Source organism: Lissotriton helveticus, chromosome 4_1 (genome assembly GCF_964261635.1).
Source record: "Lissotriton helveticus chromosome 4_1, aLisHel1.1, whole genome shotgun sequence".
Classification (NCBI taxonomy): domain Eukaryota; kingdom Metazoa; phylum Chordata; class Amphibia; order Caudata; family Salamandridae; genus Lissotriton; species Lissotriton helveticus.
In genome coordinates this window covers 1,454,819,040-1,454,839,334 of record NC_136063.1, presented here as the reverse complement: position 1 = coordinate 1,454,839,334, position 20,295 = coordinate 1,454,819,040, and the positions used below count along the sequence as shown (strand labels likewise).

At 45.3% G+C, this 20,295-nt stretch overlaps 1 protein-coding gene across 1 annotated transcript in view; it reads right to left on the bottom strand.

The window, feature by feature from the left end:
* Positions 1–5,211: 5,211 nt before the first annotated feature.
* PSMG4 (proteasome assembly chaperone 4) overlaps positions 5,212–20,295 on the bottom strand; it is a 56,464-nt gene continuing 41,380 nt past the window's right edge. The window contains exon 3 of the mRNA XM_078688040.1: positions 5,212–5,392. Coding sequence (XP_078544166.1) covers positions 5,271–5,392 — 122 coding nt within the window. The 3' untranslated portion in view covers positions 5,212–5,270. The remainder of the gene's footprint in view (positions 5,393–20,295) is intronic.

Genomic DNA, 20,295 nt, shown 5'->3' with positions numbered 1-20,295 from the left:
AAACGGCTATACATGGGTTTCCCTTCAGATGTTAACACTCGTGCCTTAAGTATCTGGACGTTCTGGTCAATAAAGGCCTAGCAAGTATGGTCCAGGACAACCTCAACTTGCTTATTACCCAGATGCAACAAGACTTCAAAAAGTGGATGGCCTTGGGACTCTCGTTGTAGAGTAGAGTGCAGGCAGTCCGCATGGCAACGCTACCGTGTTGCAACTATACCTTGGGGATGCTCAGTTGTCTGTGGTGGGAGTGCTGCCGGGCGGTGATGTGGGGCGGGGGTGGGGCGGGGGGAGGGGCAGGGTGGGGCAGGGTGGGGTGTAGTAAACTACGGAATACAGCCAAATACAGGTAAGCAAACAAAAATAAATAAAACGAATTTCATTGCGCACACTTGCCAATGCAGTGCGCACAACAAAATTAGTTTTATTTATTTTTATGTTTACTTTCCTGTATTTGGCTGTATTCCGCAGTTTACAACCCCTCCACCCTGACCCTCCCGACATCACCGCCCTGCATCACTCCCACCACCGACCGCTACTAGGGATGTTGCCATTGCAGGAGCCCCTCAAAACCTTGTGGCAGATAGAGTCCAAGGTACGGTCGTAGGTGTGTGGGGCTCCGCAAAGCAACATATTGCCGCGTCCAAGCTACAGGCCCGCTGCACTCACGGGGGACTTGGCCTCCCATCGGTAGAACTCTATGCATTGGCGTTATACTTTTCGGAACTAGCGTGCTTCTTACCAGACTTCTTGAACCTGCCACAATAGGTTCCGTTGGAACAATACCTACTTTCGGCCGAGTAGGGAGTCCCCGCCTATACATGGCGAAGCCCCGGAACAGTGGTACAGTGCACCCTGATTATATCAGCTGCGCACAAGGCCTGGCACCGAGCTCACAAGCTGTTGGACGTGCATCCACGTCTGCATGAGAAGGCCCCATTATGGGGAAAGAAAGCTATCCGTATTGGGGGGGTGGGGAGAAGGGCTTGAGATGGCAGGTGTGGCAAGCAGCGGGTATATGTTCCATATATCAGATTATGTGCAACGGCTTCCTGAAACCGCTGGCACAACTCGGAGAGGAGTATGGTCTCCCCACAACACAGTCCTGGAAATACACCCAGCTGCAACACTGTTTGAGCAGTGCTAGGGGCCACCCTCTGGAACCTGCTCCCATCTCCGGTATTAGCATTTCTTCTTGTCTGGGGACGATATAAGGGGGCAATGTCTGGACTGTATGGGTGCTAGCGTCTCACCACTTCAAGAACCTCCTGGCCAGGAACAGCTGGCGATCACATACAAAGATAACAAATGGGCGGATATACTAGAAGTTCTGGATGGAGGCGCAAAGGAGGCACAGATTAAATTCTGCCTCTTTAAAGTCATACAGGACTGGTACTGGACGCCCACAAAACTGCAGAGAGCGGGCCTCCTCCCCCATGCCAACTGCTGGAGATGTTCCAACTCGCAATGTGACATAGCACATATTATCTGTAAATGCCCTTCACTGTAATCTTTTTGGGAGTATGTGGGACGGACCCTGAGCGCCACCATGCCACTTTGTGTACCGCTCACGACCCCTGAAGTACTTCTGTACGATCTGCAGCAGTTCCCGGATCTATCCAGATCACAATGCAGCCTCTTTCATACAGCTGTGGCCACAGCCAAACTTTGCATACTGCGCCAATGGAGGGCTGCGACCCCCGACACAAGAGTCCTGGCTGACAGCTATGATTCAAGCGCCCTCCCACGAGAAGTTCATATATAACCTACAAGAGTAATCAATAAATTTTTCTGGAGGTATGGACACCCTTTCAGCACATAGAGGCGTCAGCTGTGGACGGAGACGTGTTTACAGCAGGCTCTGGTGCTGAAATGCATAGCTGGTCACAGCTGCTCTACTAGCCATCATATACCCCTAGCTTTCACTCCACCCTTCGACACACTCTCTTCTCGCTCTTTTTCTTGTTCATTTCCTCTACTCAATATATTGATTCCTTTCAATAATTCCTCCTCCTCCGCACTACTTCAATACTCTCTGCCACCACCTCAGCACTACTATAGCTCTAGCTGTTCATGTTATTATTATTTTTTACTTTTATTACTGTCATATTCACTATCATTATCACTATTACCTTTATAGGGTGGTGTTCCCTTTTTTCCTTCCCCCCCCTCCCCTTCTCCCATACCTTTCCCCCCTCCGGCACTCCCACACTTACACTAATACCTGCACAACCATTACTGTGCCGCCGTGTGACCACAGGGCGTAATCACCATACAGTAAAACCTCCAACGTACTCACATTATGTCAGAATCCTAACGCCGGGACTAATCAGCGACCTTCCCTCCCCCCACGTCCCTCCTGTACTGGTCTTTCAAGGGTTCATCCCTCAAGAGGAAACGAGGAGCCAACAAAGCAAGACACATTCTTCTATAAACATTCTGGTGGGGCTAAGGGGAGGCGAAGCGCGAGCCTAGAGAGGGTGACATTTCTCATCCAGCCCGGTTTCGGAGGAGGCTAGCAAAAGGGCCTGTGCAGGAATGCACATACACATACCCCTCGTTTCGGTTTATGGGTCCTCCCAAAACCCTTCCCATTACCCTAATTTATAGATTGCAGTGGATGATTGTTATTCGCAGGATTAATGTGTCACGACGCTTTGGAGGCACGTCACGTCTGTATTGATCATGTATATGTTACCTAGACCAATGTATGTACACCCCTACTTTTTTTATGTTAAATTGTTTGAGTACGCAATAAAGAAATACAACACCGAAAAAAAGAAATGTATTTGTGTTGTGCTCCATTCTAACAAGGTGGCAAAGATTCATTGACCTAAGAGGCGTGGAAATTGGAAATTCTATGTGTACGTTTCAAGATGAAGCTGTGGCCTTTCCCAAAGATTCCAAACCAATAGCAACACATCTTTCTCAATACCAAGGAAAACTTTCTACAGAGTCCACATCCTCAAGGCGCAGGTCTGAAACTGCTGTTGTGGATGGGGGTGAGGGCTATGACAATATAAAGTGTCTCCTACTTAACCATACCATCCTGTCCTCTAAAACCTTTTTGAACGGTCTGTACTACTATCAGATAGGCATTGGGTTTCTCAATGGTAAATCGGGAAATGAGCAGGGTGATGATTAACCCCATGTGAACATTGGTTACTGGCTATGGAAGGGGTTTGAAAATGTTGCTGTCTGAGATTTATCAATTGCTAAGGCCAGAGATATCCGTGAACAGGATGAAAGGACAGAAACAATGGGAAGCAGAGCTGCAGCGGAAATTAACCAACAGGGAGTGGAAAGAGATATATGACAGATTGGTAACGAGTGCAGCAATTAAAGAAACGTATAAAAATTGCTGGATTTTAATATTATACCCCAGTCAGGATAGATCAGTGGAACAAGGAACATAGAGATGATTGTTGGAGAGTATGTGGTTTCATCCTAAACATATTGTGAAATTGCCTGAAGCTGGAAAGATGCTGCGTAGAAGTATTGGGTGAAACAGACTTCATGTGTAGCGTCACGGTGATTAGATTACAGGCTTACATTATTTTAGGGGTTACAGATAGACTAAGACATATAGCACTGTTTCCAGGGGGTCGGTGACTGATAAACTCGCTGCTATGTGCGGCTAAGCAGGTGGTTTTAAGCAAATGGGGTATGGCCGAAATACTGTGCCATAGGGCAGGGCTATATCAAATTTGGGAGCTTAGTTAGAAGGAGAAGAAAATAAGGTCACTGGAAGGGAAACTGGTATAATTTGTGAAAAAGTGGAAACCATGTTTGAATATCTTGTCAACCATATTTAAAGTGATCACTTGATATGTGATGGGATTTGCCAAATCAGTTCACCGAGAATGAACACATCATGGAACATTGTGAATATCTTGAAACCACATAGGGACAGTGAAACAGGATCCAACGGCTATGTATGTGATAAAGCAATCTTTCATAGAAATGCAAAATGCGATGAGCTCGGGAAGGTGGGGTTACCGATGTGGTGTTATTTTATAGTTGGTGTTGTTTATACCTATGCCAATAAGCTTTGCAGTCAAGAATTTATATGGGCTTTGACTTAATTGTTACAGAATCCAACCGTGGCCATAAAATGTTAATAAAAAGATTTGAACCATAAAAAGTTCTTTAGGACATACAGGAGGGGGAGGCAGGTTCTGAGCCTACCCTCCCAAATGTTTGGGCATCATCCTCAAAAGTGAAGTGTTTATCACATTTCAAGCGCTCTTAAATGTATTAGATAAGTGAAGTGTCTCATATGAAACTAAAGAGACTAGCTTGGGTCACAAGCTAATTAAAGGGGTAAGCTACAGACAACAATTTGCACTAAAAGAACACAACTCCACTCTAGTGTAAAGAGCCTGTATATTTACCACAAAAATTAAGTATATGAAGGTTCGAACATTCAAGGTAGCATTGGGGGCACAATCTGAAATGAATCCCAGGTCCAGCAAGGTTTGTCTACTCTACCAGGATCAGTTAAACAGTCCTACTGTGTAAAAAGCAAGACCTCTGTTGTCATTGGTACCAATCTCCAAGTAAAATGTAGGTCAATTGTTCTTTGACCAATAAGTGATTCCTTCATAAAGGTGTGGCATTTGGAACCAAACTGGTTTTGCGCTGATAAGAGTGGTACACAGTGCCGAGGATCACGGGCAGATGGATGGAGGAGGAATGGTCCCCTGACTACCAATAACTCCCAGTAAGTCTATCCCTTAGGATTATATTTTATGGTTAATCACGGGTTGTCATGTTCTGTACTTATAAATTGCACTGTACAGCTAGAAGCGAAGGAAATCATTTAATCCCAAACTCTCTTTTTTGTGGGCCATCAACAGAGTCCTCACATTTCCAACATGGTTTTAGGAGAAGGGCGGTGTGTTGAATACGCATTGTGAAAACTAAAGATGTGTTTACGAAATGCAAAATATTAGTTATGAAAGAATGGAGTTTAATTCAGAAAAATGTTACAACTCCATTAACTTCAGACCATATCTTAGTGGAAGGGAAGTAAATAGTAAAAAAAAAAGGATCTGCTTCCAGAAATATAAGAGTGTTCAATAAAAGCACTGCACAGCGAGGCTATCGTCCAGGAGACATTTCATCACCATGCCCAATATTCTAGGACAATCGTATGATTCCAATGTGTTTATGAATCCATTGCCTTGGGTAATTTGACGAAAATACATGTTGATACAGTTAGCTTTATTTACAGCTCAGTTAAATCCACAGACAAATTGCACACTACTTCAAAACTTTTCAGGGAACGTCTCCATTTCTTGCTTGATTCTGTTTTCTACGAGCAGTGCCAAGTTGCCATCTGTATTTGGAAGATTGTAGCTGACAAAAACTAGTTTTTTGGTCTTCTTGGCTGAAAGAGAAAATAAAGATGTCATTTTGATTCTAGATCCTACTGCAGTCCAACTAACTGTAACTGTTTGAAGAGTGCAGCATACTTTGTGAACTTTCCTAAGAAAAGATCATCATCATTGTGGGTCAACTTTGCTTTCTGTCGGGGTGCCTGATCATCTTACTACACCATAATTCTGCTGACACGTATATATATCCAAATTGTGATAGGTTTGGCAAGATACTGGTTGAAGCACTGCCAGTATATGCTAAATGCTACCTTTCTTTTGGCATCCTTACATCTGGAGACATTACATTGCAGTAAGTTCACCTCAAGTTTTTAAAATAGCAGGTCAATTTTCCTACCTTTACATCAGGAGTATATTAAATAACAGGGTAAGTCATTTGAATAAAATGTAAATGCATGTAATATTATATATCAGTGTGAGATGAGATGTTAAGAATAACATGAATGCAGGCAATGTTAATTAAATGTGTGGGGTACAAATAATTAAATAAATGAAAGAGTTGCTTATAAACCGCACTGCCACTCCCTGAGGAGCATCCTGGTGTTGGGCAGCAGCAGAATTGACTACATAGCAGATTAATATAGCGGAGCGAAAAATGAATTCTTTCCGAGCGCTTTGTTTTCTTTTAAAAATTGTATTCGTGTTTTAATGGTTTTATAATGTGATATTTGCAGAAACCTTCCCTTACCTATCTCGTTAGTGTATGTTTCCATCTATGATATTGTACTGTATGGATTGCTAATTTGCACAATTCCCTTTTTTATATTTAATTGTGGTCTTGACTATTGATGTTTAGTACACTTTTATGGTTATTTGCAATGAACCGAATAAAGTATTTCTGACTGACTGACTAACAGATTAATAACCCACCAAAAAGCAGATCAAAGGTTGAGAGAGTAACAGCGAATCTGCGATATAGCCATGCCTTCAACTGCTTTCTCAAGATGGCCTCCAATTCAATCAATCTCAGGTGGCTGGGAAGAAGGTTCCAGGCCATTGTACCCAGAAAACCGAAGCATCTACCGCCTAAAGTTTTGAGTCTAAAGGTGGCGGGGCTTCAAAAGATTGGAATGCGAGGACCTCAGGGTCTGTTTGATCATGGGACGGGTGAATATGGCAATTAAATCTTTAGGCCCCCAACGCTCTATATGCTCTAAAAGTAAATAAGAGAATTTTGAAGTGGACCCTTTTATGAACTGGCAGCTAGTGTAATACTTTTAGAGCTGCCGAGGACGAAGATTGACGAGGGAGCATCAGCTTATAAACTGAAGTTAGTATTAATTTAAGATTAAAATAATGTAATGAATTTATTTTAAAAGTTAATTCTGAAGATAATTAATTTTGTAATGTAATAATAAAGACTTGCAATTGAGTAAAAATATTACAAATTATGAGATTTATAGTATTTAAAAAATCTTAAATAAATTAAAGTGACTACATATTCTAATATTCATATGAGTGAGCTACTATTATACATTTTCCAATATATCTATATAGCTCTATGAAGCATTAGTGTATGTGTGAATGTCTGTGCAGGCATTATAAAATATTTTTACTAATTTCTATACATATGCTAAAACTGTGTTACCTCCTCCCACCCATGCAAAGTCAGATACTCATTATAGTGTTTTTCTCTGTATGTGTTTTTTATTTTATTTACACTGCCTGACTTGCTAGTTGTGAGTTTCTGTCTAATCCAGTCCCCAAAAGCCACTCACAAGTCACATTTATGGGAATTCTTTCTCCGGGGGGCTTTTTATTTTTCATGCGTCTAGGTGTGCATGACCACTGCCCTAGGCTTGGTCAACTTTGGGGTTTCCCCCTCCCGCCCATGGCTTTTGAAAAGGTTTTTTTCACAGCACAAAACTTGGAGCTAACTTGTGAGTTTCAGGATGGTGAAAAAATAAGCCTTCTCCCACATCGCGGCCAAGACCTGGAACGAACTCCAGATTGACATCAGACGCGCCCCCACCCTGAACATCTTCAGGAAGACACTGGCTCTTCAACTAAACGGAGCTGCAAACCCCCTCCCCCCCCCCAGTGCCTTGAGACCCTCATGGGTGAGTAGCGCGCTTACAATTCGCTGATTAATTGATTGATCGATCATCACCGCCTCGGCTTGTCTTGGGCTAAAAATTCCACGGACTCGATAATTCTCGCCCCGGTGCCTCCTCGACTCACGGGTTCACACTCTGCGACTCTGGGCAATAGCTTGCTTAATCTCCACAACAGCCCCTCGCGGCGGGATGCCTGACTTTCACCTTGTGGATACCCTGCTATCTCACAGGGGAATACCAGGAAGGGTTCCCTAAACAAGCGCCGGGAAACCCACTGCGGGTAGCTGTGCGCTATATAAGCTCAACTACATTTACATTTACATCATTGTAAACGATCATATGTGTGATTGAGACCATCCAAGGCACAGAATCAAAACTTGCAAATGCAAGAGAAAATCTCAGAAACAGCACTCATTGCGGCCACTGAGGACATTTGAATCATCTTGGAATGAGGAGAAACAGCTGCCCTCACCCTGCTCAACTTCTCAGTGGCCTTCGACACTGTCTCCCATACCACCCTCATCAGAAGACTCCAAAGTGTCAGGCTGTCACCCTTCAAATCAAAGACCAAAAGATTGACATGTGGAGTTGCACAGGGATAGTCACTCAACCCCCTCTCCATTTAAACATATACATGGCACCGCTCACCAACATCATTCGATCACAAGACATCACCATCATCTCCTACGCCGATGACACCCAACTCATCCTCTCCCTGACAGACAAGACAACCAGGACCAACTTCACCAACTGCATGAGCATGGTAGCAGACTGGATGCAAATCAACTGCCTGCAGCCCAACTTCAACAGGACAGAAGTACTGGTTTTTGGCAACCACACCTCCTCATGGGTCTCCACCTGGTGGCCATCAGAGCTAGGACTAACACGCACGCCCACAGACCATGGTCTGGACCATGTTCCAGGGAGCATCCTAGACGACAAGCTCATGACAGCTCAAGTCAACACGGTGTGCACCTCCTACTTCCACTTCCTCCGCATGCTACGAAAGATCTTCAAATGGTTGCCTCAGAACACCATACAGGCCGTCACCCAAGCACTCATCACTAGCAGACTGGACTACAGCAACACTCTCTATGCCAGAATCTTCAAACAATTCGTACACAGACTCCAGATCAACCATAACACCGCTACAAGACTCATACTCATACTTGACCGTCCACACTGTACCTCTGGAAGCTTCATTGGCACCCCATTCTCAAGAGCAGCCAATTCAAACTTCTTTCTCACCAATACATACCAAGTCCTACACAACACAGAACCTGAATACCTGAATAGCCACATTCGCTTTCACCAACCCACCAGACACCTATGCTCTGCCTCAATCTCGCACACATTCCTCGCATTTGCAAAAGTAAAACTGGAGGTTGCTCATTGTTATGTTATGTTAATGGGGTACTTTTATAGCGCACAGCTACTCCGAAGAGTGTCCCGGCGCTTAAGATCGTCACGGACCCAGAGTGGAAGGCAAAACGGGAGAGAATGCTGAAGCAGAAGGGATGAATTACTGGGTGAAAAGCAGGGTCTTCAGATCTTTCCTGAATGCCAGCAGATTGGTGTTGGATCTAAGTGATAGAGGAAGAGCATTCCACAGCCGCGGGCGAGATGTTTAAAAGAACGCCCCCCGCAGCGCGCACGTCGGATCACCGGGGTGACCGCCATGGCCTGGGTAGAGGATCGCAAGGATCTAGAAGGCAGATAGAAACTAATCCATTCTCAGAGATAAAAGGCACCTGTACCATGAAGGGCTTTGAAGGCAATGGTCAAGGCCTTAAAAGTGATACGCTTCCTAATAGGCAGCCAGTTAAGAGTCCTGAGAAGGTCGCTGGTCCTAGCTCTCCTAGTGAGGCCAAAGATGGCCCGGGCCGCTGAGTTTTGAACAACCTGGAGACGCGCAAGAAGGAAGTCCGGAAGGCCTAGGTACAGGACGTTGGAATAGTCCAGACGGGAGCCTATCAAGGCCTGTACCGTGACCTTTCTATGCTATAAAGATAAGAGCGGCAGGAACTTCCTTAGCATCTTCAAGAAAGAAAAACATTTACCGGCCAGACCAGCCACCTGGGCTTTGAAGGAGAGGCTGTTATCAATCTGAATACCCAGATTTTTAGCAGCCCCCGAATCGCTGGCAGGAGGGAACATGGCAGTGGGCCACCATTCCTTCCACCTGGGGTCCACAGGGCAGCCGAAGAAGAGCACTTCGGACTTGTTGGAGTTGCACTTGAGGCTGTTACGACCAAACCAGTCAAACACTGCCCCAAGGCAACCCCGGATGGACGCCCCATCAAAATCGGAGCCCTTGTCACAACAGAAGTTGGGTATCGTCCGAGTACGACAACATCTGGGCCCCAAAATCCTCCGCCAGTGCCACCGGAGGGGTCATATAGATGTTAAAGAGCGAAGGGCTCAAAATTGAGCCCTGCGGAACTCCGACCTCCAAAGGCGGCATTGCGGCAGAGAAAGGGGGGGCCCAGACCGTTTGCTGGCGATTTGAGAGAAGCGACCTAAACCACGGGAACACCGTCCCCCTCAGACCAATCTCCTAGAGTCTTGAAAGGAGACGGTCATGGGGGACGGTGTCGAAAGCCGCAGAGAGATCAAGCATAACCAACATGGCTTTGCCTCTTCTGTCCAAGGTTTCCTTGACAGCCTCGGTGACCTTGAGCAAAGCAGTTTCCGTGCTCAGATTGGAGCGGAAACCGGACTGCGACTGATGGAGTATGTCGTTTGTCTCAAGAAAGTGGGTCATGGTGGTATGGACATGTTTCTCAACCACTTTCGCAAGCGCAGGCAGGAGGGAGATGGGTCTATAGTTGGCATGGGATTTAGGGTCCAGGTTGTTTTTTTTAGAAGAGGCAAAATTAGAGCCTGTTTCCACGGCTGAGGGACCTCACCCGTACTAAGAGAAAGATTAAGTATCAGGTTAATAAGATGGTTGAGAATAGGGGCCATTTGCGCAAGGAATTTAGCAGGACACGGGTCTAACGGGGAACCAGATTTCAGTTTGGAAAGGAGATCCAACGAGGCCTGTACGGTCAGAGATGGGAAGTTCCAGAGGGCATGGCCCGCAGAGATCGGGCAGGGGCAGGGGGACCGCAAATTCAGAGTAGTAAACGTGCCTGCAGTTCTAAAGGAGGCTTGGATAGTCCGAATTTTGCTGGCAAAAAAGTCAGCAAGTTCGGAGATCCATGACTCCGAATGCGTGGATCTGGGAGTGCACCAAGGAGGGGAAATAAAGTCCATGACTATACTGAAAATTTCCTTACAGGAGCTGGAAGCATCTTCAATCCTTCTGGCCAGATAGGACTTTTTGCCAGCTGTGATGTCGTGGTGATAATCTCTAACCACTGCCCTATAAGTTTCCTTAGAGCTAGCATCATAGTGTTTGCGCCACTCCCTTTCGGCTTTTTTACATTGCCGTCGCTTTTCGGCAAGCGCCAGCGAAACCAAGGGGCGGATGCTTTCACTGAAGGTGCCCAAGGGGGCCGAGGAGGGGCTAAGTCGGCTAGCCGTTGGGTCAACCAGAGCTGCAAGAGCTCTAGGTCCGTTTCCAAAGTACCCGTCAGTAGGCATGGGTAGGTGTCTAAGGCCTGCGTCAGCATAGCTGGGGAAACCCGATGGAATGCTCTGGAGGAGTGCGCTTCACGCCACTGTCCACTGTAAGCGCCCTTCTCATTAAGGGGGATCTCAAAGTCCGCTAAAAAGTGGTTGGACCACAGGACAGAAGCAAGAGAGGCCAGGACCACAGGGACAGTGAAGAAAATTTGGTCCAGCGTGTGACCCTTACAGTGAGTGGTGGACCGAAGGTACGGGATGAGCCATAAGGATGAGGTGATGTCTTTTAGCTTTATGCTGTTGGGGTCAACCACACTGTACATGTGTATGTTAAAGTCACCTAGGAGCAGGCAGTGTTTGGACCGGAGGCATAGCGTGGAGATCGCCGAGTGGAGCTCTTCAAGAAAGGTACCCAATGGGCCCGGGGGCCTATAGACCAAGAGCCCTATACATGATTGATGGGGTGAAATGGAGAGGGAGAAGGCTAGGACTTCACACCCATGAATGTTGTCAGAGGGTAGAATGGAACATGCGATGCGCCTGTCGACGACCAAGGCGACACCGCCCCCCTTCCCGCTAGCTCTATCCATTCTGAAAATAACATGGCTCGGGGGGATGGCAGTGGGAATATCTGGTCATGCACCCTCACCCAGCCATGTTTCTGTCAAGAAGAGACAGTCCGCTTTAGAGTCCGTCAGTAGGTTATGTACATCAAGCTCATGCTTTCCCAGAGACCTGGTGTTAAGCAGTAAACACCTACTCCTGTTAAGAGGAGGATTAAAAGAAGAGATGGATCCGTGCCCTGGTAGCCAACCACAGGCCGAGCACCCGTTGTTGCCCCGGGGAGGTTTGGGGAAAACCCTAAGACAGGTGTTGTTAGTGTTCCTAAGGGAGATCAAATAATCCCTTGTGTAATTTATCATCTTGGCTCACCTGCCCAGCCGGGCCCACGCCCGACCGCCTCCGGGACGCTGACGGGCGCAGACGGGCTTTCCTTCGGCGCTCTTAGTTACCTCCGCTGCGCGCATCCGCTGCGCGGAGAGAAAGGCACCTAGTTTTAAGGCGTCGCGGGCGGCGCGAATCAGCACCACTAGACTGCCGCCTCGCGAGCCAGCCTACCCCCAAGATGGCCACCACAGAACTGCACGCCTGCAGGCCCCCCGAGTACCCTTCAGCACCTCGATGTGCCGGCTGAATGGGTAGGGAGACTGCGGGCCGAGCAGCGCGTCGCACACAAGGGTGAGTTAAAGATGGAAAAACTAAAAAGTTCAGAGAGGCCTAAGGTCACCCGGCTTTCCGCCTCAGGTGCCTGGGAGGAGGAGAAAGTGCAAAGTGCAAATGAAATAGCAGCAGAACAGAGAGCTAGTAGTCAGCTCCTAAAATACAATGGTCAGCAGCAACATAAGAACAGTACATCAGGTTTATAAAATCAAGATGAAATAATCCTTTTAAAATTCGCTAGAAGTTCGCTCGTAATCAGCGCAATATTACACACTCTCCCCCACCCGGCATCCGCCTCGAGTGATATGAGAGAAGTGAGGATCTAACCTGGGCTGTTCACATGCACAGTTTTAAGGCGTAGCGGGCGGCGCGAATCAGCACCACTAGACTGCCGCCTCGCGAGCCAGCCTACCCCCAAGATGGCCACCACAGAACTGCGGGCCTGCAGGTCCCCGAGTACCCTTCAGTACCTCGATGTGCCGGCTGAATGGGTAGGGAGACTGCGGGCCGAGCAGCGCGTCGCACACAAGGGTGAGTTAAAGATGGAAAAAGTAAAAAGTTCAGAGAGGCTTAAGGTCACCCGGCTTTCCGCCTCAGGTGCCTGGGAGGAGGAGAAAGTGCAAAGTGCAAATGAAATAGCAGCAGAACAGAGAGCTAGTAGTCAGCTCCTAAAATACAATGGTCAGCAGCAACATAAGAACAGTATATCAGGTTAATAAAATCAAGATAAAATAATGCTTTTAAAATTCGCTAGAAGTTCGCTCGTAATCAGCGCAATATTACACACTCTCCCCCACCCGGCATCCGCCTCGAGCGATATGAGACCCAAGACATGGAACTACTTCCCTCAAAACATCAGAGCCTCCTACTCACTTACTGAGTTCCGCAAGTAGCTGAAGACCTGGCTTTTCGTATAAGTACCTTAGGGGCCTCACACCTACAGACCCGTCCAAGTTCCTGGATAACCTCTTGGGTGGTTAGTGCGCTATACAAATCAATATAACATAAAACAACCCCTGTTGAAAGTCCACAGTGGCTTTAATCATCCTCGACTACTTAGCTGTCTAAGACATGATCGACCACATCATCCTTTTGCATAGCCAGACTACAATATATGATCCTGGAACTGAAGAAACAAATAAGTAGAGGACTGTCTCTTTCTTGCTCCTATAAAATGCAACACAGAGGCTAGCTGCAGTCTTGTTAATGTTAATTGGGATTTCTATAGCGCATTATCACCACTGGTCTCTAAGCGCTTGAGAGAATACCCAACCTTGGTACCATAGTAGGATGTGTGCCCAGGATTGGCCTGCATTGTGCCCCAAGCTTTGATAAACAGAAGGGTTTTTAGTTTTTTCCTAAATGGGAGGGGAGCGGGCTCTTTACAGAGCTCTGCTGGCATCTCATTCCAAAGTTGAGGAACCAAAGAGGAGAAAGCTCTAACCCCCGTGGACAAGGTCGGGAAACAGGGGCAGACCAGCCGAGCGGCATCAGAGGAGCGCAGGGATCGTCCTGGCCTATAATTTTCCAAGTGTTCCTTAATATATGCTGGAGCTTGACCATGGATGGCTTTGTGGGCAATACATAGCCCCTTGAATATTGTTCTCTGCTTGATCGGAAGCCAATGCAGTTGCTGGAGTAAGGGGGGGTGTGGGCTCATCTACGGAGCCTAAACACCAGTCTGGCAGCATCCTTCATGAATACCTGGAGTCTAGACAAGAGTTTTCCGGGGGGGGGGGGGCCCACATACAGCGAATTCCCTTAGTCTAGACAAGAGATAATCAATGCTGACACTGCCATACGAAGTGCCGTAAAAGAGTGAAAGGGGCAAGGGGGCAAGTTTCCGCAGCAATCTCAACAAGCCCACACATGTCCCCACCACGGTTGTAAATTGGTGAGTCATGGAGAGTTTAGCACCAATTTTTATACCCAGGCTCTTTAACACTGGGGAGGGCTCAGGGGAGGGGCCCAGATCTGGTGGCCAGAAGAGATCACTCCAAGGGTTGGCATTCGTGGTGACAGTCAAAACCTCAGTTTTATCGGGATTGAGTTTGAGGTGGTTGGCTGTCATCCGGTTAACTATGAATTTCAGGACATTATGCATCCGTACATGTGCCGCAGGGGAGCTGTCAATCTGGATCAGGATTTGGGTGTCGTCCGCATAGTTAAAGACCTGGCACTCCATTCCAGCCAATGCTGTCACCAATGGCTGAAGGTAAGCATTAAAGAGGAGGGGGGATAGTGCAGATCCCTGAGGGACGCTACACGTTAGCTCGCCTGCATCCGATAGCTGGTCCGCAAGTTGAATCCTTTGAGATCGGCCTAACAAAAAGGACGCCAGCCATTGGAATGCAACCCCCTGAACGCCCATCTCCCTAATCTGCGACAAAAGTAGGTCATGATTTGAGGAAAATGATATTTTGCCTGACCAAATATGTCCACTACATATACCCTATGTTACATGTCATGTGCATGTCACCCATGCATATTTCCCGTAGTGGCCTGAATCACTAGGCCTCTGCAAACATGTCCTGCAAGTCAAGTCATCAAGTCTCCCAAACGTTAAGCTAAAATGAAGGCCCATGTATTTGCATTTTGCATTGTGCTCTTTTTAAATAAATATCGTACTGGTTGAGCCTGAAACCACTTTCTGAATTAATGTTTACATGACTCTTGGCATTCTGAGCTGCAGTCACGTCAGCAAGAAGTCTGCCAAGACAGTATTATGAATAACAGTTATCCGTCTGCTGTACAGAGTGGCATCCCTGCCCGGTGAGGAAAAGTAAACAGAACCCGTCCGATAGCCATTCTGTCTCCATTTAAGTGAATTACAGTGCTTGCACCCATAGAAAGCTCATGCAATGAACGAATAAATATGCCCTCTCTGTCTTTTAGTGATGAACAACTTGTGCTCCAGATAATACATCCCCTATCATATCAGATTGTACAAGACGTGCTCAAGTCGCCTTGACACAAGAGATCTCTCTACTAGGTTGAAAGTCAGCTTCCTCCCAATTACACGTCAATTGCACGTCATGTCCAAGTTGCACACAAGTAGGGCAGAGTTCCAGCTGGTCATGCAAACTCCTCCTAAGTACCCACCCACCTTTGACACCTACCCATCACCTCGCTATGACTCCTCAAAGTACACACCCTCATGTACACCCACATGTTCTTATCTCATTTTCTTTCTTGCTCTGCTTAGCCTATGTACAAGAAATGTATATATACTATGTTCAGTAAATAATTGTTAGAAGACTCTTCCTGAACCTCTGTGGTGATGGAACTAATTCTCCCTTTGACTCGAGTTATTGGAATAAAGCCCATTTTAACTCAGATACCACGGACTCTGCTTCTCACTTGATGCATGATACTTTGTTAATGCCTAGAAATTCTGCCAGGGTAATATTTTATTTACCACATAATTTGGCACCCTTACAGGGACATATCCCTTTCCCCACTCGCCGGAGTTGTCGGTCTAGTCTTTGCCCCCTTCTACAGCCGTGACGGACTTCAAAGCGCTCCAGCAGGACTTCCTGCCACTCCCTCAGGCCCAGGAGGAGGACGGACTGCGACCAGGCATCCATGCGAGGCGGTGAGGAACGTGGATCGTCTCAACCAGAGGCCCAGCCCGTGAGAGAGCAAGGTCCGAGGTCTCCAGAGGTCCACCTGTTCCAAAGCGCAAGCGTAGTCAAGTCAAGTTTCCGAGGCCTTCAAGTTTCAAGTTCTGCTTTCCCGGTGAGTACCACTATGGGGAATGCATCAAGTTCAAGACGGGCTCATTTTAAATGAGAACGGTCAAGACGGGCCCACGGTTAAACGTGGGCCCGGTAAAGACGTGTCTCATTTCTGAGACCGGTATGGTTGTACTGTATTTTCAGTGCACAAACTGTTTTTCAAGTACATGTTTAACTCTCTGTATCAGTTTAGGTTGTATCTGTATCTGTTTCAGTGTTTAAATTGTTTAGTGTGAATGGTTGTTGATTGTTTCAGTCTATTTTTGTGTATTGTGTTTCCATTGTGTTGATTTCAAACATGCCACTGTTTTCAAAGTTACGTCAGATAGGGACCAGAAAGGGTATACTAGAATAGACAGTCAATATCCGGCCTAGAGACACACGTGGTCATTTTATGTATAATAAGCATGGGCTAGACGCCATTTGAAAAAGAAAGTCAAGACCCTCTCAGAAAGATGCCATTGAGTTATGGCGCAAAGAGTCACATAGGTGATCAGAGAAAGAATTCAACAAAGTAGAGAGAAATAAACTAGCAGAGGAAAAAAGCCAAAGAAAAAGAATCACGTCCTCTCAGAAGAACTAGTTCAAGTGACCACCTCAGAAAGACCCAGTAGGTAGAGAACGCCACCACCTGTACCCTTTAGAGTATGTAAAATAAGTCGACAGCATCTGAAGAGTTCATTTCCTTGTATCTAGACGAGTCCCTTCTGGACTGCGAAAGTGCCTTGTGAGTAACTAGTTGGTTTATTTGTGAATAAGCGCCTTGTGATTAAGACTTGTGAGTAGTATGTTGAATTTTCCTAAGTATAGCGCCTTGTTAATATGCCTTGTGAATAGCGTGTCATTTTTGTGACTTGTTGAATTTCTTGTAAATATGGCTTGTGATTAGCGCCATGTGGTTATGTTTTGTGCAGAGCTTGTTATCATTACGTTAATCAGGAGAGAGCTGGATCTCTTTCAAGTACTTGGAGAAAATGTTTTGAAGATGTGCGTACGTGTTCTGTGGAGAGATGAGTTCATGACTTTCCCATGTACTGCAGTCATTGGGGAATGATTGTGCTTCAGCTGCCAAAGAGTTAATATCTTGTACTGAGTAGGCAGTATTTGTTTTAACATACTGATCAACAAGGTGTTGAGGGATTTTGGCATTTTTGGTGTTTGCGGGGGGGGCGTGTTTTTGAGCGGAAATTCGTACCCGTTCCAGTGGAGGGATTTGGTTGCTTTTTGGTGAGGATTTAGGGAATAGCTTGGACTACTGTGATGCCAAATTTGAAAAGGATCTGAGCTGTGGAAGTGGTGAAAAAAGCATGTTTTGTGTGGAGGTGCGATTTGCCATGTTATCCAATGGGCGTATTCAGTTTGCAGATTCGTTGGGTAAATGTTGCATGGAGAGTAAAGAAGTGTATTTGTAAGGGTTTGCCTTGGAACACTTGATTTAATGTGTTTGGCTCAGAGGTCGGTATAGTTGTAAATAGACCAGTCGAATTGAGATAAGGGTTTGCACAAAGAGTGCTTTAATGTTTTCACGGTTGAGAAGAAATTATAGAACAGACCCATCTTAGAATGTGCTTTTAAATTAGTGTAATGCAACAGTGTTTTTTGATGAAATAGGAATGTTCCTACAGATTATTTTTCCCAATGCAAGCTGCCCTTTAGAATAGCGTAGTGACAGTTATCCCACTCACTTAGGAAAGTGGCTATTTGTAAATTAATGAACGTGGCCCTTTTTGATAGCTACAATACACTACCATGTTAGTGCATTGCTAAGAGTCCCCTACATTAGTTTAGTTTGCATTCATTTAGTTTCAAGGCTCACCTATGTACTTTGACAGGCTGCTGATAGAATGGTGATATATTGCACGGTAAAAGCAGTGTTCATTAAACAAGACTTGGAAAATAGGTATGGCGTGATGACAGGCTGCTTCAATTGATATGTGCAGAGAACAGTCCCCACTAAAATTTGAAAAGATGGCCTTTTAAAAAAGTATGAATCTGGCCCTTTTAATAGGTAGAATAGAAAAGCTTGCACACTTACTTATGAAAATATTGGTTATGCAATGCAGAATTAAGGAGTTCGACATGTTATTTTCAAAAAAAAGTAAAATATGGTGTGTTTCCATGCCATGATTGTTTTGTTCTGTTTATTTTTTCCCTTGTAGCTAGTAGCAGTACAGAATTATTTTAAAATGCTAGCATGTCACTTAGTTACAAAAAAAATATATGTCTTTATTAATTTACTTTTTACCACGTTTTAAATTTTGCTTCAGTTAAAGTTAGAAAAGCTCTGGCCTGGGAACAGATATGTTTTGAAGTACAAGGAATGTGTTTTTTTGACCTTGAGACACAGTCCGTCCGAGGTGGCCTGGTTCCCAGTAAATGATGTTTATGTAAAGGGAGGGCTTTTTCTCTCTTGGAGTGCCTGTCTTGTTGATATTGGCCATCCTCCAATTCTTTTCCGCGGACAATTATTGGCTGTCCTCCAGCTGAGTCAGGCTCTTCCTTGCAGCCAGCTTCATTGACTTCAGATAATGTCACGCTTGCAAATGGATAGTTATTCCCCCAGTAGTGTAAACAGAATAATTGGCAGGAGTCTTGCTCTTGCAATGAGTTCAGCATCTGGCAGTCATTCAATTGTAGATCTCAGTGTAGCCCGGCTTGGAGTTGATTCAAAGCTCCGAGCGCGAACATAATTCTAGAGGGAGGGGCTGTTTCTCAAAGGAGTGAGGAGTATCGAGGCTTCTAGGCCTTCTGTTTATGACAAGAATAATGTGGATTTTATTCAGATACATTTAGAGAACATATTGTAGGTAGTATGGTCATACTATTACCAGGATTTAGAGTAGGATTTATTGTAAAACTGCAGAGGTTTTGGATAGAGGTTCCCCAATATAAAATAGTGCTTTTGAATTGAGAATTCATTTTTATTTATTTATTTATTTTTATATAATTATTTTTGCTAGATTGATGACAGTGAGCCCTAGCATTTACAGTCAGACACTAAAGACAGCTAGACAGTATTCACATGCCTGCCAACACAGCACTGATACAGTACATAAACGACATTCTAATTACAGCAAGATCAGAACCAGACTGTGACATTGCATCTCTGACAGTCTTGCACTTTCTGTGTAAAGCAAGTGGTGTACAACACTTGCTTCCAAGGAGGGTACACCAGGTATACAGCTAACACGGTAGACAGCTAACACAAGAATCATACAGCTCATTACTAACCTTTCACAGCCCAGGACACAAAAGGAAGTACGTGCCTTTATTGGCCTCACTTCTTACTGTAGGCAATGGATTCCCCAGTATGCATATCTAGCCACACCACTCATACAGTTAACTACACAGAAGGCAGCCATTTTGACTGTTCTCCCTAGGACACAAGAACACACCTTGGCATTTGAGGAATTAAAAAGAGCATTATGTCAAGCGCCAGTTTTAAGCGACTCCATGTTACAGTAAACATTTTATGCTTTTTTATTTTTATTTATTTTTACGTTTGACTGTAGCGAGACTGACAGGATATGAACTGACATTATTTCAACCACACATAGAGATCAGACGTTGTAATATTCTGAATCCTGCAACACTTTTGCCCTCAAGTACAGTAAATGCATCACCACATGACTGTGTGGAAGTAATGAATAAACCAAGACAAGACCTGACAGATATTGCACTTCTAAACCCAGACCTGACACTCTATGTAGATGGATCATGCATGAGAACAAGTACAGGAGAATTAGTAGCAGCCTATGCTGTGACCACAGGAAATAGACACACTGTCTGCTCAAGCAGCAGAGCTCATTGCTCTGACACAAGCCTGCATAAGAGCAAAGCACTTGAAAGTAAACATTTATACAGACTCACAATATGCCTATGGCGTAGTTCATGATTTTGGAGAGAGGTTTTTTTCTTTTTTGACCTCCCATGGGACCATGATTCAGCATGGCCAGCTTATTCAGGCCCTGTTAGAGGCCATACATTTACCTACAGCCATTTCTATCCTGAAATATAAAGCTCATACCAAAGTTACAGACACCATTACCCAGGGTAATGACCTGGCAGACCGAACAGCTCAGACAGCCCAGACACCAACAGACACGACAAGGACAGAGGTACCATTACTGACAACATGTATGACAGTCAGGGACCCTACTCAAGATGTACTCGACATACAGACATATGCCACCACAGATGAGATAAAGAAATGGACTGAACAAGGAGGGGTCCAGATTAACCAAGGTTAGATGACTAAGGGAAAAAGCACATGGTTTCTTTCAGATTCTATGATACAAATAATCATAAACA